This window comes from Marmota flaviventris, chromosome 4, assembly GCF_047511675.1.
Source record: "Marmota flaviventris isolate mMarFla1 chromosome 4, mMarFla1.hap1, whole genome shotgun sequence".
In the NCBI taxonomy this organism is placed as follows: Eukaryota; Metazoa; Chordata; class Mammalia; order Rodentia; family Sciuridae; genus Marmota; species Marmota flaviventris.
Window position 1 is genome coordinate 121,596,304 of NC_092501.1, and position 25,730 is coordinate 121,622,033.

The following is a 25,730-nucleotide window of genomic DNA, read 5'->3' on the forward strand; positions in this document are numbered from 1 at the left end:
TGTAGTTTAGACCTCTTCAGACAATCTTCAGCTCTGCTGGGCATCTCCACATGCTTACACCACATAGTATCCTAAAATCAGTATGTCCAGAATGAAATTCTCACTTTATTATATGAAGGAACCACCAACTCTTAACAGTTCTTTTTAAATAAATTCATATACTTCTTTCTTTTGCCCTCCAACTGCTATGTAAAGCTCAGACCCAAACCTAGATTTTTGCAGCAGTTGCAAGGACTCTGTTGAATTTCATAATGCACCATTCTTTAAGGTGTGTGTATAGGTGTGTTTTTCTTCAGTTTGTAACCTGGGTGTGGTGGGAGTTAAATCAGTTATCTTTAGGAATTTAAGAATATTGGCAAGGCAGTGGTTGTTAAACTAAATTGTGAAATAATTTAAGAGAGTTATCGTGAAATAAGTTAAAAAGGAACTGGTGGTGAAAGCGAAAGATGTGGGAAACTTTAGTGGTATTAAATAACAAAGGTAGAAATGTCACCAAGGTAGAGCATTGGCAGGATAGGAACTGTGGTTAGAGTTTGATAGGTGGATTTATGATTTCTGAGTGGCATATGAATGTTTAGGGTGTGGTTGTGAAAGTGGTTCCCTAAAGCAGGGTGGAGAAGGAGATGATTAAAGATGAGGAAATCTTGGAACTAAAATGATAGGTTATTGGGTAGGTGACCCACATTAGTGTTGCATTTTCCCAGGCTAATGGCAGAATTTGACAGAGAATAAAACCACCCAGACTTAAGAAATGAGAGTGACAGAGAAGTAACAGTGAAAATAAGGGATAGAGTGATATAACTTAATGTCATATGTTAAAGGCAACAAGACACATATGAGGGCAGAGTCTGAGGAGTTTTGTCAAATTTCTTTTTAAGGGGCTGGGGTTGTGGCTCAGAGGTAGAGTACTCGCCTAGTATGTGTGAGGCACTGGGTTCGTTCCTCAGCACCACATAAAAATAAACAAAGATATTGTGTCCACCTATAATAAAAAATAAATATTTAAAAAAAAATTTCTTTTTAAAATAAAGGATCTGAAGGGGATCTCTCTGTGGATGGATTCACTTGGCACTCTTTTCAACCATCTAACAACAGAGTTGTGGAAACTAAATGTGGCATTTTTCCTATTCCTTTGCAGTTAGTGTTCTTCATGTGACCTGTTTCTCCAAGCAGTGGCATTTGTCTAAAACTTGGAGAAGTGAGCTTGGAGTTATGGGTTTGTGTAGGGAGACTGAATTTCTGCTAGGGTAGATACCTCTTCTGGGCCAAACATGGTGGAATTTCTGGTGTTTTGTCCTGAAATAGTATAGGACTTGAGCTGTATTACAGTAGCATTGGATGTATTTCTGTTGTGAGAGTCCGGTCAGTGATTGTTTCTCTGGCTTTATCCATCCTATTTTTGGACTCAAATTTAACAATGTAAATATATTGTAATTTCAGATGTTTTAAAAATATCTGTTATAATAAACTACCTTGGTTTCTCTTAGAAAATGTTTAGTCAGAGGAAAATTTTGTCATATAAAGGTAAGAAAGTTTTCAGTGACAGCTTTACTCTTATTCTGGAACTGGCATTTGTTGATTCAATTCATTAGAAAGGTGTTAAAAGTATTAGATCTTTTCTTAAAGCTCTGATGAAATATAAACATTTTAGAGAAGGTTAAAAAGAGCTAAAACAACAACAACAAATTTTTTTTTGAAGGAGACAAGATACCAGCTTCTTCAGTTGCGCCCAACACAGCGTGCTTCCTGGATTGGATATGCCATTGCATACCATTTACTGAAAGATTATGATATGGCACTAAAACTACTGGAAGAATTTAGACAAACTCAGCAAGTAAGAGCTTCATTTTAATATATTTTCATACCTTCCACAACTGAAAAAGAGACTTCTAAATTGCCCTGCTCCCAAATTTGAAACCTATGGAAAAACTTGAAAAATTTTCTGACATAGTTGGAAAAATTTTAAATGTAAAATTCTTAAAACAAATAATATAAAAAGTCTTATGCTATAATGCCAACGTATCCAAATGGTAAATAAAATATGTAAAAATGAAAATAGTTGTAGAATTGTTACTCTGTTATATATTATTTATGTGGAAAGATTTGTAGCTCAGTGGTTGAGTGCCTGCTTAGTGGGCTCAAAGCCCTGGGTTTGATCTCCAACAACCCAAACCCCAAAGCATGCATATATATGTGTATATATATGTGTGTGTATGTATATATATATGCACATATTTACATACATACAGTCATGCATTTTTTGTTTTATATATAAATGCATCCTAATATATTTATATATAAATTAGAAAAATACAAAAGCATGTACTATATATCATTAGAGAAACGAAATGTTAACATTTTGCATAATTGCTCCAGATTTCATTAAAAAAGAAGTTACAGAAATAGGTAAATGCCTTTCATATGCTTCTCCAGTGGTAACCACTATTCTGAAATTGTTCTACATCATTCTTTGTCATGTTTATTTTATACATAAATCTATAAAAGATACAAACTAGCCATGTGTGGGTGGCATGGGAGGGCCTCTGGAGACTGAAGCAAGAGGATGAGAGTTCAAAGCCAGCCCCTGCAACTCATCAAGGCCCTAAGCAACTCAGTGAGACCCTGTCTCTAAATAAAATATAAAATAGGGCTGGAGATGTGGCTCAGTGGTTCAGTGCCCCTGAGTTCAATCCTTGGTACCAAAAAACCCCCCAAAAAACAAAAAACCAAAACTTTTTTTTTATGTATTTAAAATGTAGGGCTGGAGTTGTAGCTCAGTGGTAGAGTGCTTGCATAGCACCTGTGAGGCACTGGTACAATCCTAAGCACTGCATAAAAATAAATGAATAAAATAAAGACATTGTGTCCATCCACAACTAAAAAATTATTTCAAAAATATGTGAATAATGCAGTTTTTTTCATTCAACATTTTTAAAGACATATCCATGTTAATACATGTAGGCCTACTTTATCCACTTTTAATTACTGTTTGGTATTCCATTAGATAAATAGTGCTATGGTGAATATCCCTTGTCTACTGTTTCATTGGCCATATTTGTAAGTTTGTCATTAGTGTAAAACTGAAGCTGGAATTGAAGAGTTTTAGCTCTTTGCATATCTTCAGCTTTGCTAGACCTTGTTTTGTCACACTCTGAAGTAGCTCTGTTTATTAATTTTGCTATTCTGGGAGAGCTGTACCACTGAGTTATGTCCCTTGCCCTTTTGATTTTTATTTTGAGATAGGGTCTTGCTAAGTTACTGAGGCTCCTGGCTCAGCTTCCTTGTAGCTGGGATTAAGGGTATGTGCCACAGCCCTTGCCAGCTTTACTAATTTAAATGCCCACTAACAGTGTTTTATGGTTTTTGTTTTCCTGCATCTTTATTGACACTTGGTATCAGCTTTATTAGTCTTTACCAATCTTGTGGGAATGAAGTTTATTTCCCATTTTTCTTTTGTGTTATCTTGATTATTAATAAGGTTAAAGGATATTAGGGCAAGGGATACTGGTCTATAGTTTTCTTTTGATGACTGTCTGGTTTTGGTATTAGTATGTACTGGCCTTATGGGATAAGTTGGTAAGTATTCCCTCCTGTTTTATTTTTTGAATGTATTTGTAAGGATTGTTGTTAATTCTTCTGTAAACATTTGGTAGAATTCATCTGTGATACTCTCTAGTTCTGACCTTTTCTTTGAGGAAAGTTAATTGATTACTTATTCTTTACTTGTTATGTGTCTATTCACATTTTTTAAAATTTCTTCTTGAATCAGTTTTGGTGATTTATGCTTTTCTAGAATTTAGTCCATTTTATCTAGGTATCTAATTTGTTACCATGAAATTTTTATTGTATATATATTTCATAGTGGTAACATCCTTTCTTTCATTCCTTATTTTAGTAATTAGTCTTCTCTCTTTTTTTTTCTTGGTCATTCTAGCTAAAGTTTATTGATTTTGTTGATCTTGTCAAAGAACCAACTTGTACTTTTGTTGATTTTTCTCTGTGGTTATGTTGGGGCATTTCTTCAACATTCAACTTGGAGAGTTTACAACATTGCCTTAGCTTTCACTTCCTGCTTGTGCAGAATCTAAAGATCAGGAAGAGGTGAGCACTTCAGGACTTCTCAGCTCTTTCCTAAGCATATGCACATGCCATGTGTGTATATGATTCTTGGAGATATTACAGAGTCTTTCAGATTCCCTATGGTCGACACCTCAGTCCTAGCTTGTCCTTCAAGGTTTTCGGATACCATCTTTTTTTTTGTCTGTTATTCATTGCTTCAGATACTATAAAGGTGAAACACTTATCCATAATTGTTTTTAACAAACATCTCCCCCCTTCCCGAGGTTTTTGCTCTGATCAAGCTTTGAATGTGTGGTCTTCTAGGGAATCATTGGATCTTTGTGATTCTTTGGGGATGAGGCTTTGAAAGAGATCCAGCTTCTTCTCTCTTTTTGCTCTAGGGGCTGCCAAACTGCTTCAGAAATGCAGGCTCTTATTTTTTAATGCTATTTAAGAGAACATGGAATATGACTAGGTCAAGTTAAAATGCTACAAAGCTCAGTGTTGTTATTGAGCCTTTGATTAATTTCCAGAGTTGTGAAAAAAATTGATTCAAACAGGTTTTTCCAGTTCTTTGAATTGCTTTTATGGAGGAGTGAAGTTTTGGAGGTCTAAACTCTTACCATTTTTTTTTTTTTAGCATTTATTTTTTAGTTGTAGGTGGACATAATACCTTTATTTTATTTTTACGCAGTGCTGAGGATCGAACCCAGTGGCTCACGCATGTCAGGCGAGCACTCTACCTCTGAGCCACAACCCCAGCCCTAAACTCTTATGTTTTTGTTGATGTCCTTCTCTTTGTATTTTCTTGAAGAAAACTTTTACTTTTAGCAAATTACTATAAAGGTAAGGGGTGTGTGTGTGTGTGTGTGTGTGTGTGTGTATGTATGTATGTGTGTGTGTGTTTGGAATGATATCCAAGCTAATTTTATCTGCTAGAATCATTTTTATCTTTTACTAAGTAATTCTCAGTACAGAGCCCATATATAGTCCTTTATGTCTCCATTCCTGTTTTCAGTATTATTTTCCAGTTTTTGTTGTGCTAGATAGATTAGGATATAGCCCTCTTTTATCACCTTACCATCTCTTCACTATTCTCATGTAATTATTTGTGTAGTTATATGAATATTTTGGTTCTTTAAGTAGTTATCTTTAATCAATTAGGGAATATATTTACACCTCTGACTGATGCCAGCAACTATTTGCAGTATCTCTTTGTTCTCCACATTGTAACTTGAGGATACTGAGGCATGTATCCTTCATTTGTGCTTCTTGCCTGTCTCTTAACTTCTGTTGTCTCTGATCTACTTTAAAAAATTTTTTTTTAGTTGTTGATAGACCTTGATTTTATTTATTTTATACATGGTGCTAAGAATTGAACCCAATGCCTCACACATCCTAGGCAGCTACTCTATCACTAAGCTACAGCCCCAGTCTTTGATAACATTTAATATCTGTTTTGTAACAATAAATTTTTATACTCTTTGTCTATAGGTTGATTTTTTAAAAATCTTTTTATAATAGTCTTGAATTCACAAGAATTTGCAAAAATAGTACAGAGTTATCTTTTATCCAATTATACCTAAAAGATAATTATTATATAACTATAGCACATTGTCAAATGATAACCATAGCAAATTATAAATTTATGTCATTTTTGGAGACTCAGGATTTTTCCCAGCATTATATGAGGATTCCAGTTTGTTTATATCCCCAAGATTTTATTGTTCAATTTTTGATGAAGGCATTTTTAGTATGTAGTACTGTCTTTGTTTTAATTTACATTTCTGTGTTGACTAATGATATTGCATAGTTTTATTCATGATCTTATTTGCCGGTTGTATTTTTTTGAGGTGTCAAATCACATTTTTTGTTTGTTTTTTAAAAACTTGGGTTGTTTGTTTTATAGTTGACTTGTACGAATTTTTACATACTCTGAATACAGTTTCCTTATCAAATACATCATTAGCAAATATTTTCTTCTGGTCTGTAACTTTTTCTTTCATTATTTTAATAATGCGTTTTTTAAAGGAAAAGTCTTAAATTTTGATAAAGCCCAGTGTTTTCTTTTATACATGTGTTCAGAAAGATTTTCTCCAGTTCTTCTAAAATTCTTTGTAGCACTCACATTTAGGTCTCTGATCCATTTTTAATCAATTAATTAATTAATTTTGGTTGTAGATGGACACAGTATTTTATTGTTTTTATGTGGTGTTGAGGATCGAACACATGCTAGGCAAGTGCTCCACCACACCTCTGATCCATTTGAGTTAATTTTTGTGCATGTTAATTAGGTGTGTGGGGTAGTTTCTGTATATGGATATTTAATACTCCCAACATTCTTTCTTTCTTTAAAATTTTTTTTTTCTTTTTTCGGTACCGGGGATTAAATTTGGATACTTGGCACTGAGCCACATCCCCAGCCTTATTTTTTGTATTTTATTCAGAGACAGGGTCTCACTGAGTTGCTTAGTGCCTCACTTTTGCTGAGTTTGGCTTTGAATTCGAGATCCTCTTGCCTCAGCCTCCCAAGCTTCTGGGATTACAGGCATTCACCACTGTGCCTGGCCCTTTTTAAAAAAATATTTTTAGGGCTGAGGTTATATCTCAGTGATAAAGTGATTGCCTAGCATGTGTGAAGCACTGGCTTCTTTTCTCAGCACCACATTTTAATAAATAAAATACAGGTCCATGGACAACTAAGAGAATATAAAAAAAATTAAAATAATATTTTTAGTTATAGATGGACAGTACCTTTATTTTATTTATTTATATGTGGTGCTAAGGATCAAACTCACTGTCTCACACATGCTAGGCAGTTGCTCTAACACTGAGCTATAAATCCAGCCCAACATTATTTAAACATTACCTGTTCCCCATTACATTGCCTTGGGGAAAATTAGTGGACTGGAATAAAAGAGTTTATTTCTGGATCTTTATATGTATGTCTGTCTTTATACCAGTGCCACACTGTCTTTATTACTGTAAGTTATAGTAAGTTTGATATTTGAAACACTTGTCCTTTTGACTTTTTTTCTTTTTTACTGAGATTATTTGGCACAGTTTAAAATGTGCTTTGCATTTTGTTATGAATTTCAGGATCAACTTGTCAATATCTGTGAAAAAGCTTGCTGAGATTTTGATAGAGATTGCATTAAATTTATAGATGAATTTGGGGGAGAGTTGCCATCCTGACAATAGTTTTTAGTATTTAGACTATGTTTCTTATATTTATTTCTAAATACTTTGTTCTTTTTGATGCTACTGTGGATTAAATTGTTTTACTGGGTTGTTCATTGACTCTACTAAACTCCTTCATTGGTTCTACTAGTTTTTTTGGTAGATTCCTTAGGATTTGAGCCATTTTTAATACCTGAGTATAGGATTTGCTGACCACTTGACCATAGACAGACATCACATGCCTTTATTTGTTTTGAAGACTGTATTAATTATCTATGCACTTAATCACTCTTTATTTGTAACTGCTATGGGGTGCTTTTTAAATCTGTAGAAAAGATTCTGAGGAAACAATTTTATAAAAGATCTGTAATTACTTCATGTAATTGTGCAAATTAAGATAATTTGGTCATTTTTTTTTAGGTCCCTCCCAACAAAGTAGACTATGAGTATAGTGAACTGATACTATATCAGAATCAAGTGATGAGAGAGGCAGATCTATTTCAGGAATCTTTGGAACATATAGAAACATATGAGAAACAAATATGTGATAAACTTTTAGTGGAAGAAATTAAGGGTGAGTCAAATTTTTAAATTTTTCTTAATGGCCTCAATTAAAGAAAGGAATAAAAAAATGTATATTTTATTCTGTCCTACACTTAAATAACACTTCCTATGTATTAGGTAATATTCTAAACATTTTATTATTAAGTCATTATTAAATAATTTAATCCTCATATCAGCCATATGATGTCATTGTTGATAGATTTTAGAGATAAGGGGATTAATGAACATGACTCCTTTTAACTACTGTACTCTGCTCCTACTTGCTAATGTATAGCCCTTGAATCATTTAGTTTTATTGTGATTAGTATTAGTGCCAATATAACTATTGAAAAAATGTGATTTAAATGACATGCTCAAATCACAGTGCTTGATAAGGTGGGTAGTGTTGAATTTGGGTCTAAATTTCATTTTCTTAAGCAGAATGTTATGCTGCCTTCATATCAAATATGTATATCCGTATATAGTAGAATACACTGAGGAAAATAAATGATGATACTGGGATTATCACTAAAGTATTATTTTCATTATAGACTGATTATGAAAGCATGATCCTTATAAATAGTTTTAACGTTCATCAGTAGATGGTCTAACAGAGGTTTTCAGAAGCTTTGTTACCTGTTCTTCAGTAATACTGTATTAAATAGAATGTCCAACTAAGTTTCATAAAGTTGTAGCACCTCTAAAACCTGCTAAAAACAATGGCTAATAGCTCATACTTTTTTTTTCTATTTCTGTGTTTCATAGTATGGCATTAATTAAACTATTTTCTTTAATATTTTAGCATATTTATGATGAGTATTATTTATTTTTCCCATTTTATAGTTGAGGAAACTGAGGCTTTGAGAGGTTGAGGACTTGCCCGAAGTTACCCAGCCTTTAAGTGGTAGAATTAGTTTCCAAACACATCACCACATCTTTCTGACTCCAGAGCCCTTACTTAAAACAAAACAAAACAAAAGTAGACTTTTTGGTGTTGGGTTTACTCGCCCAACATCATGAAAACGAATAGATCTTATTATTCAAAACAGTTTTAGATTTATAGCAAGATTGAGCTGATGGTATTGAGGATTCCCATGTATCCCCTGTCCCTACAGAGCTCAGCCTCTCCCATTCACTTTGTATGGGTTTTGACAAATATATAATGACACATATCCACTGTTATGGTATCATACAGTGTGCTTTCATTGCCCTAAAATTCCTTTGTGTTCACCTGTTCATCTCCTTCTCCCCTAACCCTTGGAAACCGCTGATCTTTTTATTTATCCATAGTTTTTGCTTTATTATATGTTTTGAATCATACAGTATGTAGCCTTTCTAGATTGGTTTCTTTGACTTAGTTATATTCATTTAAAAGTTTTCCACGTTTTCCCCATATGTATATATTAGTACATGACCCCTTATTTTTAAATGGTATACTCTTCTCTTGTTAATATTATAGCATGTGAGTATAGTTTTTATTGTGATTAATGCTAATACCATTATTGTTGATAGTACTATTTTTCAGACTCTTGGTAAAACATGGATAAATAATTAAATATTATGATCTCTTTCTTATTCCATTATCTGCAGTTGATGGGAGCAAAGAAAAAAAGACATTTTTTTTCTGATATATTTTTGCTGTGTCATGATTAAATCTCAGCATTCACAGGTTGCTGTTCTTTCTCTCTCCTATAACATCAATAGGGAATGTATAAAAAGTAAATATGATATGGTGAGATCATTTATAGTTTTAAAACTTCTGCAAATTGTTGCATAACCACATTCATCCATATATTAGGATAATTTGGGAGCCGATAATCTGGAATATATAGCTAGTTTTCTGTATGACTTACACAGGCAGGTTATGTTATTAATTTTTATTTTTCAGTGTTGTTTGAAATTGATTGGGAATGGAAACTGTTGGGGACAGGAATTTGAGGTGTATTCATTTTTAAGAATCTTTCTTTCATCTTGGATTAGGTATGCTTTGCATTTCCCAAATCCACATCCAATTTTTGTGACTTAGTAAAAAGATTTGAATCTTAGAGGTGACTTGCATATGGACTTGGCTTATGTGGTTTGTTGCTATGAAGTGTGTAGTGTTATAATTTTACTAAGTTAACATTTCCAATTTTAGTGACCTAGAAAGGAAACTAAGAATTGAATGGAGAATTGTTTAATATATGAACTGAGCAGGAAAGATACATTTAAATCTTGCATTGTGAAGGTAGACATATTTCATGAGAATTATTTGCCAACCTAATTTTGCTGTTAGAGGATCTTTATTTAAAGCCCATATAAAAACGTGTGTGATGCAAAGATTTTTTTTAACTAATTTAATATACAAGTATGTTTAGGGAGTAGGAGGAGTCAAAAGCTAATGTTAGTATGGTAGAATGTGTAAACGAAGGTTTATTTTTGAAGGCAAGCTGTGAATTCATCTGTGTGTTGTTAATATAAACTGTAACATGCTTCAAGGATGGGTTTGTAGAGTTCTATCTTTCATAAACATCTATTCACTAATAGTGAATGCTTAGAAAATGGCATCAGAAAAGTTTAAACATTAAAGTTTAAGTAAAATGAATGTGACTTTTAATTTTAGGGGAAATTCTGTTGAAATTGGGAAGATTAAAAGATGCTAGTGAAGTATTCAAAAACTTGATCGACCGGAATGCTGAAAACTGGTATTATTATGAAGGTTTGGAAAAAGCTCTACAACCTAGTATGTAATGATTTTTCTCTTCTACCATTTCTTAACTAGTGTTTGAAGTATAAGATGTAAAGGACAAATTATTTCAACATCAGCATTGTTTTTCCATTTGTTAAAATTATAGGTTAAATGTGGAGGTAAAAACTAACTCGAATATTTACACTTAAATGATAATGCTTATAGATAATTTTAGGTTCCCTTTAAAATCTTACTAATTAGGGTTGGGGTTGTGGCTCAGTAGCAGAGTGCTTGCCTCGCACATACAAGGCACTGGGCTTGATCCACAGCACCACATAAAAAAAATAAAGATATTGGGTCCATATATAACTAAAAAATATCTTTTAAAAAAATCTTACTAATTAATACTAACTAGATGGATGGAAAAGAAAATGGGCATTCTCTTTCTGGGAAAAGTCATAATTACTTAAAATCATTAGAGGTTTGTTACCCTCCACTTTTAAATTTGAGAAGTGGGCCAAAGAAATCTTGCTGAGAGTATGAAATGTATTTTCCTAGCTGAGTGCAGTGGTACATGCCTGCAATCCCAGTGACTCTGGAGACTGAAGCAGGAGGTTCACAAGTTTGATGTTAGCTTCAGCAGCTTAGCCCCTGTATCAACATAAAAAGGCTGGAAATGTAGGGCAGTATTAAAACTTTCCTGGGTTCAATCACCAGTACCGTGTCCGCCCAATAAAGGTTATTGGGTAATTTTTTTAAAAAAGTAGTTGTCATATTTATTCCTAATCTAGAGAATAATAAGCCATATTTTAAAGAATTTTTATTCTCCACTATTCCTGATATAACAAGTCTTATAAATGTAGTTAAATTAAGACAATGAGACCATTTGAATTTCAAGGACACAATACCTTTATTTTATTTATTTATTTTTATGTGGTGCTGAGGATCGAACCCAGGGCCTCTCACATGCTAGGAGAGCGCTGTACCGCTGAGCCACAACTTCAGCCCCAGCAATTCCTATTTCTAAAATTATATTTGCTTATAGATAAATACATGTCTGAAATAATTATGAAACTTTATTTCCTTTAATAGTTGTTTTTAGAGAAGTTGCTAGAATTGAAATATTATTAGATCCATAATCTGGAAAAAAAAAACAAGGTAAAAGTTATGTCTGAAGGTTAGAAATATGAAATTCCTGTGGTTTTTCTTTTAACTACTAGTTCCTGACACTGTAATTTAATGAAAAAATATTTAAATGCAGTAAAATAAATGCACATGTTTCTATATCAAGATCTTTGGTTACTATAAAATGTATTGATTACAAAACTAATTGCACTACTTCATCTTTTTAAGTTCCTTAGGACCTTTTTTCCTCATGGTAAGGTCTGGAGCTCCAACTTGTGACTTCAAATAGGGCATTGAAATGGTCTCATTGTCTTTTTTTATTTTTAATATTTATTTCTTTAGTTTTTAGGTGGATACAGTATCTTTATTTCACATTTATGTGGTGCTGAGAATTGAACCCAGTGCCTCACGCATGCTAGGCGAGCACACTACCACTTGAGCCACATCCCCAGCCCAAATATGTCTTAGCCAAACTTTTTTTTTTGTGGTGGTGCTGGGAATTGAACCCAGGGTCTTGTGCAGCTGCTGGGCAAGCACTCTACCAACTGAGCTACATCCTTAGCCTTATTGTCTTAATTTAACTACGTTTATAAGACTTGTTTTATCAGGAAAATGGAGAAATTTTTTTTTAAAATACAGCTTATTATTTTCTAAATTAGGAATAAATATGACAACTACTTTAAAAAAATAACCAATAACCTTTATTGTGAGTTTTAGTGTGAGGATCCTTCATATTTTGTGAAATCTCCAAATTGTTAATAGAACGTGAAAAATTAGTTTTCAGTTATTCTACTTTTAAAAATTCAACCATAATCGAGCTCCAAAACAAATTACTGAGGGAAGGAATGAGTCTACACAAAGTCAAATATTATCTCTCAAAGTGAGGTGTTTTTCTTTTTTTAAAATTTGAACTCATGGGCACTGGACCACTGAGCCACATCCCTATCCCTGTTTTGTATTTTATTTAGAGACAGGGTCTCACTGAGTTGCTTAGCACCTTACTTTCGCTGGGGCTGGTTTTGAACTTGAGATCCTCCTGCCTCAGCCTCCTGAGCTTTTGGGATTACAGGCATGTGGTACCATGACCAGCAAGATGTTTTTCTTGATATTAAACACTGCCTTTACTGTGAAGATACTTATTTGCTAGCACAAGGTTTATTCTTACATTTCTGTGGTCTGGATTAAAATCTTAGGTTTAAAAGAGGTTTGTTTGCTTTTTCTTAAGATTCTGTAAGTTGTCTTATTGCTTGTATAAAATAATCTCCCTTTGTAAATTATGCAAGGTATTGTTTTAAGATAATGAGAGATACTTAGGTCTTACTCTGGATATTGCTGTTGCACAATAATACATAGTTGACATAGATCTTCTATGTGGTACTAGAAAATTAGATGATTCTTTGAAGGGAATACAGTTTCTCTAAGAAGTATGTTTTATATCAGGGAGAAATAGTTGCCACTTTTCTGGATAATGGGTTCTTTATAATGGAGTTTCATTGAAGATTTTAAGTGTCAAAGCAACCGTGGAAATTTACTCATCTTTTAAACTATAAACATTCATGACTATGATCCTAAAAATTTTGTTTTTTTAAGCCTAATCAAACTAGTCAGTTACTTTTAGGGAGATGTATTTAGTCTTCATAGGTTTAGAGTGTTTGCCTAAGATATATTTTAAAGGATGTGTTATAAAAGCTTTCTTTTTTTTTTCAAAGAGAGAGAGAGAGGGAATTTTTTAATATTTATATTTTAGTTTTCGATGGACACAACATATTTATTTTATTTTTATGTGGTGCTGAGGATCGAACCCAGCGCCCCACGCATGCCAGGCGAGCGCGTTACCGCTTGAGCCATATCCCTAGCCCTAAAAGCTTTCTTTTTATGGATTAGATGCTAAGGAATGTAAGAACAGTACAACTTATCTTTGTATGATTTGAATGTATGTGATTTGAAGTAGATGTAGGCTAATCTGTTGTGATGAAACAAGTGTTGGTTTTCTCCAGAGATTGAGTTTAAAATGGTGATTTACTGATTATAGTGTTTCAGCACCAAAGAATTTTAAATATCATTCTTGACAAAATTGAGAGCAGGTGTAATATTGATAACATACTTTTATAACATTATTTTAAAAGTTTGTTAGGTATTTTATTGTAGGTAAGAGTTATGTTGAAATAAATCTCATACATATTTACTTATAGGCACTTGGGAAGAAAGGCTTCAGATTTATGAAGAAATTAGTAAACAACACCCCAGAGCAATATCACCTAGAAGATTACCTTTGAATCTCATCCCAGGTAATATTAGGATATCTTTTGTAACACTAATAATTATTTGTCAAAAATTACTAAACACCATTCATTTTTTTAAAAAACTTTTTTCTGATATACAATTTATGTCTGTACCAATCTCGTGAGTGGGAATAATCGGTTATGAATTTTATTATGCATATGTTAATAAGAATGCTATACTTTAGTGTGTAGCTACATGTTTTAAGTATCTGAAGTTATCTATACAAAACTGTTTGTTTTTAAACCTTTATTTTATTTATTTATTTTTATGTGGTGCTGAGGCTTGAACCCAGCGCCTCGCACATGCTAGGCGTGTGCTTTACTGCTGAGCCACAACTCCAGCTCCCAAAACTGTTTTTCTTATGTGACTTAATAAAACACCATGATATTCTCTAGAATTGATGACAGATTATGTGATATTATGGTTTAACTGGTAAAATTTTGAAGTTTTCTAATAAGCATATATTCAAAGAAAGAATTGTAAGCTCTTTGTGCCCACCAGTGTTTATGAGAATATTACCGTTCTTTTGAAGATTTCTCTTTTCAGAGTTAACCATTTTCCTGAATTTTGCTTGTTACCATGACTTTGAAAATTATCATGTTATTTATAGGGTTCCATGTATTTTATATCCTTAAAAACAAGAATGTTGTACTTTATGTGAATTGATTTCTCATTTTATGTGAGTTGGAGTACTAAGATATGTAGTCTATGACTTGCTTTTATCACACAATAGTATATATTCATGATCTTGAACAGAAATATTGCATGTAGTTGGGCTTGCATTTACTTTTGGGCTGTATGGGAGGTAGAGGGTATATTAGCTCATCTTTGTTGATGATTTTATTTAATGGATTGTGGTTTTGTTAAAGTCTTTGTTTTTATGTAAGCACTTTAGTTAATGAATTATGGAGACTTTTGGCTTTTTGATTTTTGGTATAAATCAAACTCTAGAAAGATAATACAACTTTAAAAAAATCACTGTTTTGGGGTACTGGTAGTAGGTAGAGTATATTTTCTAATGAATTATCATTTATAGTAGATTCATTTGTTTAATTGGGTTATAATTTTATTTTTATCAAAAGATTCATGAAAATTAATTTTTTTGTCTACTCAATTGGAAAGTATCTAAAATACCTCTTAGAAACATATTGAATTAGATAGGAAATAGGACTTATTTAAAAAAATCATTTTCCACTAGTGCATTTTCACAGATGATGAATAGTACTCAAATTGTCCCCCTTTTTGTATTTTGGTTTTGTAGAATACTGAAAGCAGATTTTCCTAGGAACATTGAGTCTAAGTGGATGTTGGTAGCCCTGGGGAGGTTACTAATGTGCTGGGATATTCTTCAGCTTAAGTTTGGGCAATTCTGAATCAAACTCAGCAGTCAGGTTTCTGTAGGACTGCTCCGAACTTTTAAGTACATTCATGTGAATTTCTGAGATGGGAATATACTATGCAGATAGAAGCATTTTCTTAATTTTTTCATGGAAGTTGCTTAGGCTCACATTTCTATATCTTGTCCTTCTTTTCCCTTTCCTCTACCTTTTTAAAAAATAACTTTTTGAAATATGATTCAGATGCCACACAATTTACCTTTTCAGAATGTGTAACTTATTGTTTTCGTATATTCATAAGATGGTACAATCATCATCACTATGTGGTTTCAGAAGTTTTCATCACAGCAAAAGAAGCCACTTACCCATTAAAAGTTATAGTCATCCCCCCTCACTCTCTGGCAATAACTAATGTACTTTCTGTACCTGTGGATTTTTCTGTTTTTGACATTCCATGTAAATGGAATCATACCATATGTGGCCTTTTGAATCTGGCTTCTCCTGTTATTATTCTTAATATTCTTTTAGTCAGGAACTTTAAAATACATTCATGTGCCTCTTAAGAAAAAAAAAAAACACCTTTATTTAGCTCTAAGTTTATAAGGAAGACTTCTTTGTTTTATTTTTCCTATTTGAAACATGGGGCTTCAAATTTACACTGTGAAGATTTATTTCCTCTTCAGAGAAGTTTGTTAAGAGCTCTCAGTAAATGGCAGTACATTGTAGGAAGTATATTTTTATTCAAAGATCCTGGAACCAACTATTAATTATAAAGTGCTGTTTAGGTTAAAGTGAAACCACTGTTGACACTCTGAGACATTTTCTCTTTGAAATATTAGAAGTATATTTTATAAGATTTAGGGTTAAGAGAAATGATGGCATCACTTTCAGCATGAATATCACTATGAGGTTCTGAAAATATACATATTTACAAAGCTCTGGTAAATCTACATATATATGTATAAATAGATATATAGATGTAGGTATAATTACACAAATGTATAATTATATCTGCCAAAACTGGGTATTTCATGAATTTTTTTGCCCATTTAACAATTTTTTTTCAGTTTTTTAAAAATTTGTTTTAATTAGTTACATATGACAGTAGTAATATTTTTATGTATAGTAATAAAGGCATTTTGACATTATCAAAGGTAGCAAGAAGCAGTAAGATTTTTTTCAAAAACATTTGGAACTTGAGAACACAAGATTAATTGTTTTTGTTTATTTGTTTTTTTGAGATTGGCTCTAGTTTTGTTGCCTAGACTGGAGTCGATCTCCTAGGTTTAGTGATTATCTCATATCAGCTTCTGTAGCTGGAACTATAGGTGCATACCACCATGCCTGGTTAAGGTGAAAGTTTTGATTAGGGCTTTCCGCAGTAAACATAGCAGAAATCCTGGGAAATTCTTCTATACTTGCCAGTATTAAATTCTGTGAAAATAATGTAGGGATAAAGCCACTTTTCAAAATAGCTAGTTTAATTCATCTTGTTCTATTATTCTTCAGTGACTGAGGGATAGAGAGAGGGAAGGTAATGATCCAGAGTTTGAAACAGAATATTCATTAAATTTTGCTCCATTGTTTAGAATAAATTTCCAGTGAATCACACAGCCTGATCTTGCTGTCTGTGCTAACTATTTGGGCAATGGTTTTGGGGGCATCAATTTTTATGTGGGTCTATGCTACAAATCTAGAGAATTAAACATAGTACCTGTGTAGTCAGATAAACTGTTGTGCGAACTGTAATGATATACAGGCATGTAATGGTTAATGATCTGTTCTCCCTAAAGTAAAACTATGGAGGTACTAAAGAATTATTACAGAATAACTAGGAAGAAAGGAGATAATTTGTTTTAGGGGAAAGCTTTTTTTTTTTTGTACAAAAAGAAAAAAAGACATTTTGCAGAAAAGAAACTGAAGATTTTAGTGAACAAATTATTTGTTCATAATACACAAAATAAGGAGAGAAGAACATTCTCTAAGCTATAGCATTTCGTACTATTTGTCATAATATTAACTTTGTCTTTGTACCAGAGGAGGTGTTGGAAGGATTTGATCTCTGAAACTACTCTTGGTTTTTAAGAAAGTAATGATGTAGATTTAGCTTAGGGCAAAGGTTTGTATTTTCTTGATATTTTGTGGTCTTTAAAAGACTAGTATTTTGTGAATGAGCTAACTAGAGTAGAAGTTATCTGAAAATAATCTTTATAATAGATTTAAATTTTTCTTTCAAATTTTTATGGCATCTGATTATACTGGGTATGCATGTTTTCTTCAGTCAAATTCAACAAAATAACAACAGAATAACTGCTGCAAGTTAAAGTTTTGTTGTACAGTGTTGTGACTTATAAAGAAACTTAGAAGATTTTTTTTCAGTAGTCTTTAATTATAGATCATTCATGATGTGGTTTTTAAATGATTGAGTAAATCCATGTCATTTTATATTGATTTTTTACTGTCATGTTTGTATATATTTGTATTTATAATTAAAATTATTTTAATATTTTCAAAAAGTGACACCAAAATTTTTTGATAGGTTTTATCAATATTAGGGCAATTATTTACTTGATGTTACAAATAGGGTATTTATTTTAATTTTTATGTTTGAATGCCTCAGAGCTCAGTCTAAACATATATTTATCGTTCTTTTATTGTCAGTCTCATGCTAGAATAAGTTCTATTTCTTAAAAAAATTTAAAATCTTTGCTGTATCACTTGTACCTGAAAGAGTGCTTGGTATATGGTAGGTGCTTGACATGTGATTGTGGATTGGATAAATATTTACGCTAATCACCGTCATGATTTGGGAGAACATTTGTAAATACTTTATAGTGACTAGAAAGAATTTTGGCTTCTACTTGACTATTGTTCTGGTTATCTGCTGCAGAATGCTTTAGATATTATTTGCAGGTTTTTGAGCTATAGACAGTAGACAGTATATGCTACTCAGAAAATACAGTTGCCATTGTGGTTATATTTAGGATGATTAGTAGGTTGTGTTTATTCTCTACTTGAAACTGCATAAGCCTTTTGTTTACTCATCTTTGAAGTATTCCTTGATTATTTTGAACTTAGATCCAGGGAAAATATAGTTGCCAACTGAAGTATTGATGTTAGGCTTTTGATGTAGCAAAAATAATGCTGACTTTTTAGGCTTTAAAATTGAACCAGGGGAACACTGTTTCTGAGGAAGCTTTATTTTTATTTGTAAAATCATTTAAAGAGTTGATTACATCAATCAAATATAACAAAGTATGTTTTATTTTTAGGTGAAAAATTTAGAGAACTAATGGATAAGTTCCTGAGGGCGAACTTCAGTAAAGGCTGCCCACCCTTGTTTACTACTTTGAAATCTTTATACTGTAATACAGAAAAGGTAAAATTTGGTATTCAGTTTTTATAATGTGTTTTCACTAATTATAGGATGGTTTCTATGTAGTATGCTATATTTTAGTTATTCTCTCTATTCTAGTAATGTTATTCACATTTAGTCTAATAGTAGATGTATTGAAAATTCTGTGTATACATTGTATAAGTAATATCAAAGGAAATGTTAATCTGATATTCTGAGAAAGTAAAAGCTTTGTAAAAACTAAGATTATTACAAAGGTTATTTTTTAATGGGTATATTTTTCTAATAGGATTTAAGATTTGACATTATTACTAGAAGTCTGTGTTTGACTGTTCCATGATTCATTGTCTGTTATTTTATAGTTATGATTATAGATTTTTCAGTTTGTAATGTGTGCTTTTAAAGTTAGAGCATGGATAATAGAATTAAGTGTGACAGTAAAATGCCATTTGATCAATAAGAGTACAAATGACTAATTTTAACAAAAAAGCTACATTTAATAAGTATAATTTTAGTTAGTTCTTGAGTAAAGTACTTTTCCACTTTTTAAATTAGAAAATAGGCACTTTAATCTTGGTTGTGAATTGGAAACATTATTAGAAGACAAATTATACTTTTTATTTTCAAGCTTTTTTTTTTTTTTTTATTAACTAAGGTCTAAAACTTTATAGTCTTTTCTGTGCTTAGAGGTTTTTTTTTTTTTTTTTGTGATGCTGAGAATTGAACTCAGGGCTTCTTGCCTGCTAAGCCAGACCTCTACCATTGAGCTTTGCCCTGTAGTTAAAATTTTTTAAAGTTGGATAAAGAAAATATTTTATTTAAGCCTTTTATCTGTTCATTTAGCTTTGACTCATAATTTGTAAATTTGCAATAATTGTGAATAATAAAATGTCAAAAACTAGGCCTGTGATTAGTATAATTAATTTTTACATGAAGTTTTGAGGGACACATCAAACTGTATGCATAACATAGCAGTTAGTGAGATAATGATAATCATATTGTATTCCACCGTATTGCATTACTCTCAGAGAAATTCTGGTGTAGTGCAGAGAGCCTTGCTTTAGAATCATACCTGGTTTTGAACTCTTGACTTCATCACCTACTTGCTTGAATTGTAAAATTGGGAAAGATAATAAAGGGTTGATGGGTGTTTTAATTGGATGATATTAAATGATTGATTCAGAAATGTTCAAGAAATGGTAATTCCCTTTCTCTGTCACCACCTGCAGCCCTCACACCTCATTTCTGAAAGTAGTTACCGTCACTTTATTGTTGTTGTTCTTAAACAGATTACCTTTGTAACTAGCCCTTTCAAAGCCAAAAATTATCACTACTAATTAAGCATTAAGCAGAAATAAACCCAGCAATTTGGTATTTAGTTTTCTAATTTGGATGAAGAAAAAGAGGATGGTTTCAGTGGGCTTCATGTTGCAGTAATACTTTAAACTTGTAATTTGTATATGTGGTATAAAAAATTGTGTATCAGATGTGATTTTGTGGAACTTTGTCTCATTATAAGGTAATAAAGAAGTCTTTTAATGCTTACAAAGGAAAGCTGGCTAGGCACAGTGATATCCTAGCAGTTTGGGAGACTGAGGCAGGATGATCACAAGTTTGAACCACCCTGGGCAACTTAGATTGTGTCTCAAAATTAAAAAATAAGAAGAGGGTGTAGCTCAGTGGTAGAGTACCCCTGGGTTCAATCCCCATTACTACACCCATCAAGGAAAAGAAAAAAGAAAAGCTGCTCAATCATTTAGGAAATGATCTTTAATAGCTATAGTATTTTTCCAGGTGAGATTTTAATAAGGATAAAGCTTCTTTATCTCTATCACATATATCTGTTAGAAGAAAATATTTCAATTAAGGGAATGTGGTCAAATTTGGGAAGTTTTTCAGTTTGTAAATGGGGAATCGTGTTAGTTTTCTGTTTTCACAAAATAGCCAAGAAAAACAAAAGAAAGAAAGATTTGGTTTGGCTCATGATTTCAGAAGTTTCCATCCATGTTTGGTTGGCCCTGTGGCAAGGCTAAATATCATGCTGGGGAGTGCATGGTAGAGCAAAGCTACTCATATCAAGGGCAACCAGTGTGGAAAGAGAGAAAGAAAAACGGATGGGGAACCCAGTATTACCTTCAAGGACACACCTCCACTGACCTAACTTCCTTCAACTATGCCCTACCTCCCAGCAGCATCCTTAGCCTTTGAGACATGAGCTTTCAGGGGACTTTAAGATCCAGATCATAACAGGGATATCATTTAAGTTGTCCGTTTTGCGTCATTAAGGGTTTTTTTTTTTTTTTTTGGTAGTTGTTGATGAATATGCCTTTATGTGGTGCTGAGGATCCAACCGGGTGCCTCACAAGTGCTAGGCAAGTGCTGTGCCTCTGAGCTACAGACCTAGCCCTTGAGGCTTCAAGTTTTATTGTGGTCTTAGATAACCTAATTTAAGTGAATTGACCTTTCTGGAAGCAAAGTGCTATTTTCGAGAATAGCCATTACATAATAATTTTTTCCATATTATATACTACCTAATTGAGTTATAAATGGTAAGAATACTTGAATGAAGTGGATTCTTATTCTTTAGTAATACTCCTGTTCATGGGAAATTAATTGGAAAACTACATTTTAATTATTGGATTAGAAATGACTATAACATAAATCTTTGAGATTTGAGAAATATGCCTAATTACCAAGAAGTTCAGCACTCAGGTTTTTTTATTTAGATTTATGTGAACTTTCAATTATCTTGATTTTTTTTGTTAATTATATCCTTTGAGGTTCTGAAACTGATGTTTTATTCAGTAGTGTTTATATTTCTTTATTAAATATTATGTGTAACTTCAATATATGTTTTGTTTCTAAAAATTTTTTAATGTTGTATTTTTTAATTATTAAAATTGACTAACAGTATGTTTTACTCTGAAGATACTATATAAAACCTGTTCTGAGTGCAGTTTTTACAAACTGCCAGGAGATGGCACTAGAGATTCATGAAAAAAATAATTGCCTCCAAAAGTTGAACAACTTGAGTATTACATTTCTGTGCTTGTAAAAAGTTTTTTAAGTTATATTTATTCTAAGTGAGATTGGTGGTGTGGTTATGATAGGTTAAAAGATATTACTTTTTTTTTTTTTGGTACTGGGGATTGAACCCAGTAGCGCTTAATCACTGGGCTGTATCCCCAGCCCTTTTTCTTATTGTTAGTTTTGAGACAAGGTCTTGATATGTTGCTTAGGGCCTCACCAAGTTTCTGAGGCTAGCTTTGAACTCGACATTCTCATGTTTCAGCCTCTAGAGCCTTTAGGATTACAGGCGTGGGCTACCATGCCCAGCAAAAGATATTACCTTTAATTTTGTTTTCTAATAAAAATCTTTGTAACATTTTTATTAGTGGTTCTCAAGCTTTTTATTGTGATCAGAATTAACTAGTGGGCTTATTAAACATGGATTATACCGAATCAAAGTTTCTGATTCTGTCAGTCTTGGGTGTGGTCCAAAAATGTACATCTCTAACAAGTTAGTATGTGATGCTAAATCTTGATGACACTTTCAGAAATAGTTAAGAATAATTCCTTTAATTTCCAAATCATGAGTTATTTAATCTTCAAATTTTAGTGAAAGAAATTATGATAAAATGAAGCTCTCATTTGTTCATTTTGTTGATATAAAAATCACATATTTATGTGGCGTAATGTGGAAAATTTAATATGTATATATACGTGTGTATACATAAACATACAATGTATAATGACCAATTAGGGCAGTTAAGATTTCCAGCTTCTTTTATTTTTGTTTATTTTTTTAGTTGTAGATGGACATAATACCTTTATTTTGTTTATTTATTTTTTTATGTGGTGCTGAGGATTGAACCTAGTGCCTAACATGTGCAAGGCAGGTGCTCTACCAGTAAGCCACAACCCCAGCCTGATTTCCAACTTCTTAAATATGTATCATTTCTTTATGTTGGAAAACTTTGAACTCCTCTAGTTCTTTATAAAGTACATAATAAATGGTCATGAACTATAGTCACCTTGCTTTACCTTACTCTGCTGTACAGCATTATAACTTATTCCTCCTAATTGTATTTTAGTACGGTATTTACTTTCCCTCTGTCCCCCTCCCCTCTACCCATCCCAGCCTCTAGTGATCACTGTTCTATTATGTACTTCTGTGAAGTCAACAGTGAGAACCATGTTTTTAAATTAAGCAATCTTTGTGTTTTTTTAAGACTGTATCTACTTTATACCACTTTGATCATTCATTCCTTGATGTTTCACTAAAAATATGGTGTATCTAGTTTTCTCACATCCTGTTTGTTTCACATTTTCTCCACTGATATATAAGTTCCATCTTATATCTTATTTCCCCATTGCCTATACTAATCTTACTAGTGAACTTTAGACATTTTTATTTTCATTTCACTTGATTTTTTTTCTAGGAGTGACATTTTAGAAAATTCGTATATTTATATGATGGCTTTTAGCTTTACAAAACAGAAAGCTAAAAAGCTAAAAAGTAAACAAATTAATAAAATTATACAAATGTATTTGTTGGCACAAAGTAGGTATTATAGTGATAATTTGACCTTCAAAACCTCAAACAGCTTCTTGAGATAAGAATTTATTGAGGTTTGCTGTTTTACTTTTCATAAAGACAGCAGTGTATTTTCTTTTTTCTCACTCTCTCCCTGAAGTCTTATTGGGAAAGGGGAAGAAGCAGTTAGTTTGTAGTTCTGAATAAACTGTATATTATTCTCCAAATCGAATTTAATCTAGTGATTAAAAATACCTTAACTAAAAGATATATATACATACACATATACATATATATAAAATCATGCATGGTACTCTTGATACTCAATAAAATAAATTTTAAAAATGTTTCTTTAACAGGTTTCTATAATCCAAGAACTTGTTACTAATTACGAAGCTTCTCTTAAAACGTGTGACTTTTTTAGTCCTTATGGTAAGTTTAAATTAGATTGAATTGGAATTTAATTTCTCATTTCAGTCCATTTTTAATCATAGTAATACCATTTTATGTTTATTATGTGTGCGCTACATAATAGCTACTTACTAAATAGTTTTTGAATTAGTGAATGAATGAAATGAGAGTACTTTCAATCTTATTTAATTTAAATTTTCCATAATCCTGTGAATGAGAGTTAGTTCTGTTTTAACACAAGGAAACAGACTTGAGAGGTCCAAGATTGTGTAGTCAGTTTAATTGAAATATAGTTTCCTCAAATCTCTAAATTCTCTACTTTTTCTACTTTGTATTACTTTTAAGTATGTATAATGTCCTTTTTCCCCTCTTTTTTAGGGGTATATGTAAATCAAAGTAATTTAATTTAGAGAACCTCCCTAGCATGTTTTCAGTCACATAGATGGTAAATAACGTTAGTTTGGGTTCTTTATGTGACTTTTTCATGTCATTATTCTTTGAATATATTTAAAGCAAGTTCCATACATATTGTTGCACCTATAAATACCTTGTGTCTGTTTAAAACTCAGGATTATCTGTTTTGGTTGGTGCATCCGTAATCCTACTGACCTGGGAGGCTGAGGCAGAAGGATCTTGAATTCAGGCCAGCCTGGGCAATGAATAGAGATCTTGTCTTAATTTTTGTGGTGCTGGAGATCGAACTCAGGGCTTCATGCATGCTAGCAAGCGTTTTACCACTGAGCTACATCCCCAGCCCTAGAGAGACGTTGGCTTTAAAAATAAATAAATAAATAAGTACATACATAAACAAACCATACAAAGTTGACTTCATACCATAATATCTAATACTTAGTTAACATTCAGATTTCCTCCATTATCCAAAATGAAATCTTTGTATAATTGGTTTATTGAGTCCAGATCCAGTTACTGTCTACATTTTGCATTCAGTTATATTCTTAAATTCTTTTAATATAGAGTAATAATTTCCCCTCCCCTTAAAAAATGCCTTTTGTTAAAAGGTCATTTGTTTATAGAATATCCTGTATTCTAGATTTGGCTGACTTTCTTATGTTATCATTTAATATATTTTACTGCCATTCATATTTCTTGTTATATAGATGGTTAAATTTATAGGCTTGCTTGAATTTGAGTTTTATTTGAATACTTTACAGGTGGTTTTTTTGTGCTTGATGTATGACATCGGGAGTCATGAGGCATTCTGGTTGTCTCTCTTTTGATGTTAAGATTGATCAGAATTACTTGTCAGCCTAATGTGCCTAAAAGGTTCCAGATGAACCTCTGACCTGAGGATTTTAGCAGCCATTGAAGAGTATTGCCTAGATTCCTTATTTCATTCTTCTGGTCATTTTTTCTTTATTTATTAGCTGGATTTTTTTTTTTTTTTTTTGGCAGGGTGGCGGTGCTGGGGATTGAACTTAGGGCCTCAGGCTTGCTAGGCAGGGGTTCTACATTGAAGTACACCCCCAACCCTGGAATTCTATAAATAATTTTATTTTATCATATATTTAGTTCCCTTGAAATACATTTATGTAAGAGGAACAGGTTAATTGCTTGACTGTTTACTTTTGTTATTTGTGTTTTAATTAATTTAATAGTGTGTTTGCTCTATTGTCTTGTCATTTTATTAGTTAAGTATACTAGGAGACCTTCTGTTTGTTCTCATGTAGTATGGATGATTGAACTCTTTTTACCTCATGTTAGACTGATATATTTTTCTCTTCTGAAATCCATTTTGAGACCTTCTTTATCTGGTCTTCTATAGCTTGAGGGTATAGGATGCTGGGTGGAGCAGGATAGAGCTCAGCTAATTGTAGGTATCTGACAGCTTTTGATAGAGGGCCTAACCTGTGTATTCGCTTGTTATATTTTTGTCACATGGCAGGGATATTCCACCTTGTTAGGGGTGTATCCTCTTCTGGTGAAGCCTACCCTTCAATTTTGTGTTTCTCTCATTTGGTGTTAAAGCATAGAAAATACTAAGCCCTGGCAGTTTGGGTGAAGTCTTGCAGTGGTTGTCTCTTCTACAAGTTACCTTTTTTGACTTTTCCTGAACTTGTTGCATTTTGCTTTGAGCCTGAGAATTCACAGAATGAGATTGATATTTTATTCTTTTCCCAGTACCATTTCTTCTTTTTTTTTAATGTTCAGAATTTTTTTATAACTTTGTTTCTTTTTTTTAATGTGTTACTGAGGATTGAACCCAGTACCTCA

The 25,730-nt window shown here is 32.4% G+C and overlaps 1 protein-coding gene across 6 annotated transcripts in view; it reads left to right on the top strand.

Moving 5' to 3' along the window:
- The window catches only part of Naa16 (N-alpha-acetyltransferase 16, NatA auxiliary subunit), a 57,475-nt gene that overhangs the window by 10,185 nt on the left and 21,560 nt on the right, over positions 1-25,730 (top strand). For 4 of the 6 annotated variants that reach the window (XR_011707374.1, XM_027928807.2, XM_071611469.1 and 1 more), the window contains exons 5-10: positions 1,700-1,834; positions 7,660-7,813; positions 10,385-10,504; positions 13,768-13,863; positions 18,468-18,574; positions 23,447-23,519. Coding sequence is in view for 5 of the 6 variants with exons in the window: in XM_027928807.2 (XP_027784608.2) it covers positions 1,700-1,834; positions 7,660-7,813; positions 10,385-10,504; positions 13,768-13,863; positions 18,468-18,574; positions 23,447-23,519 (685 nt within the window). In the remaining variant the exon portion in view is untranslated. The remainder of the gene's footprint in view (positions 1-1,699; positions 1,835-7,659; positions 7,814-10,384; positions 10,505-13,767; positions 13,864-18,467; positions 18,575-23,446; positions 23,520-25,730) is intronic. The other 2 variants (XM_071611471.1, XM_071611472.1) reach the window with 2 other exon arrangements.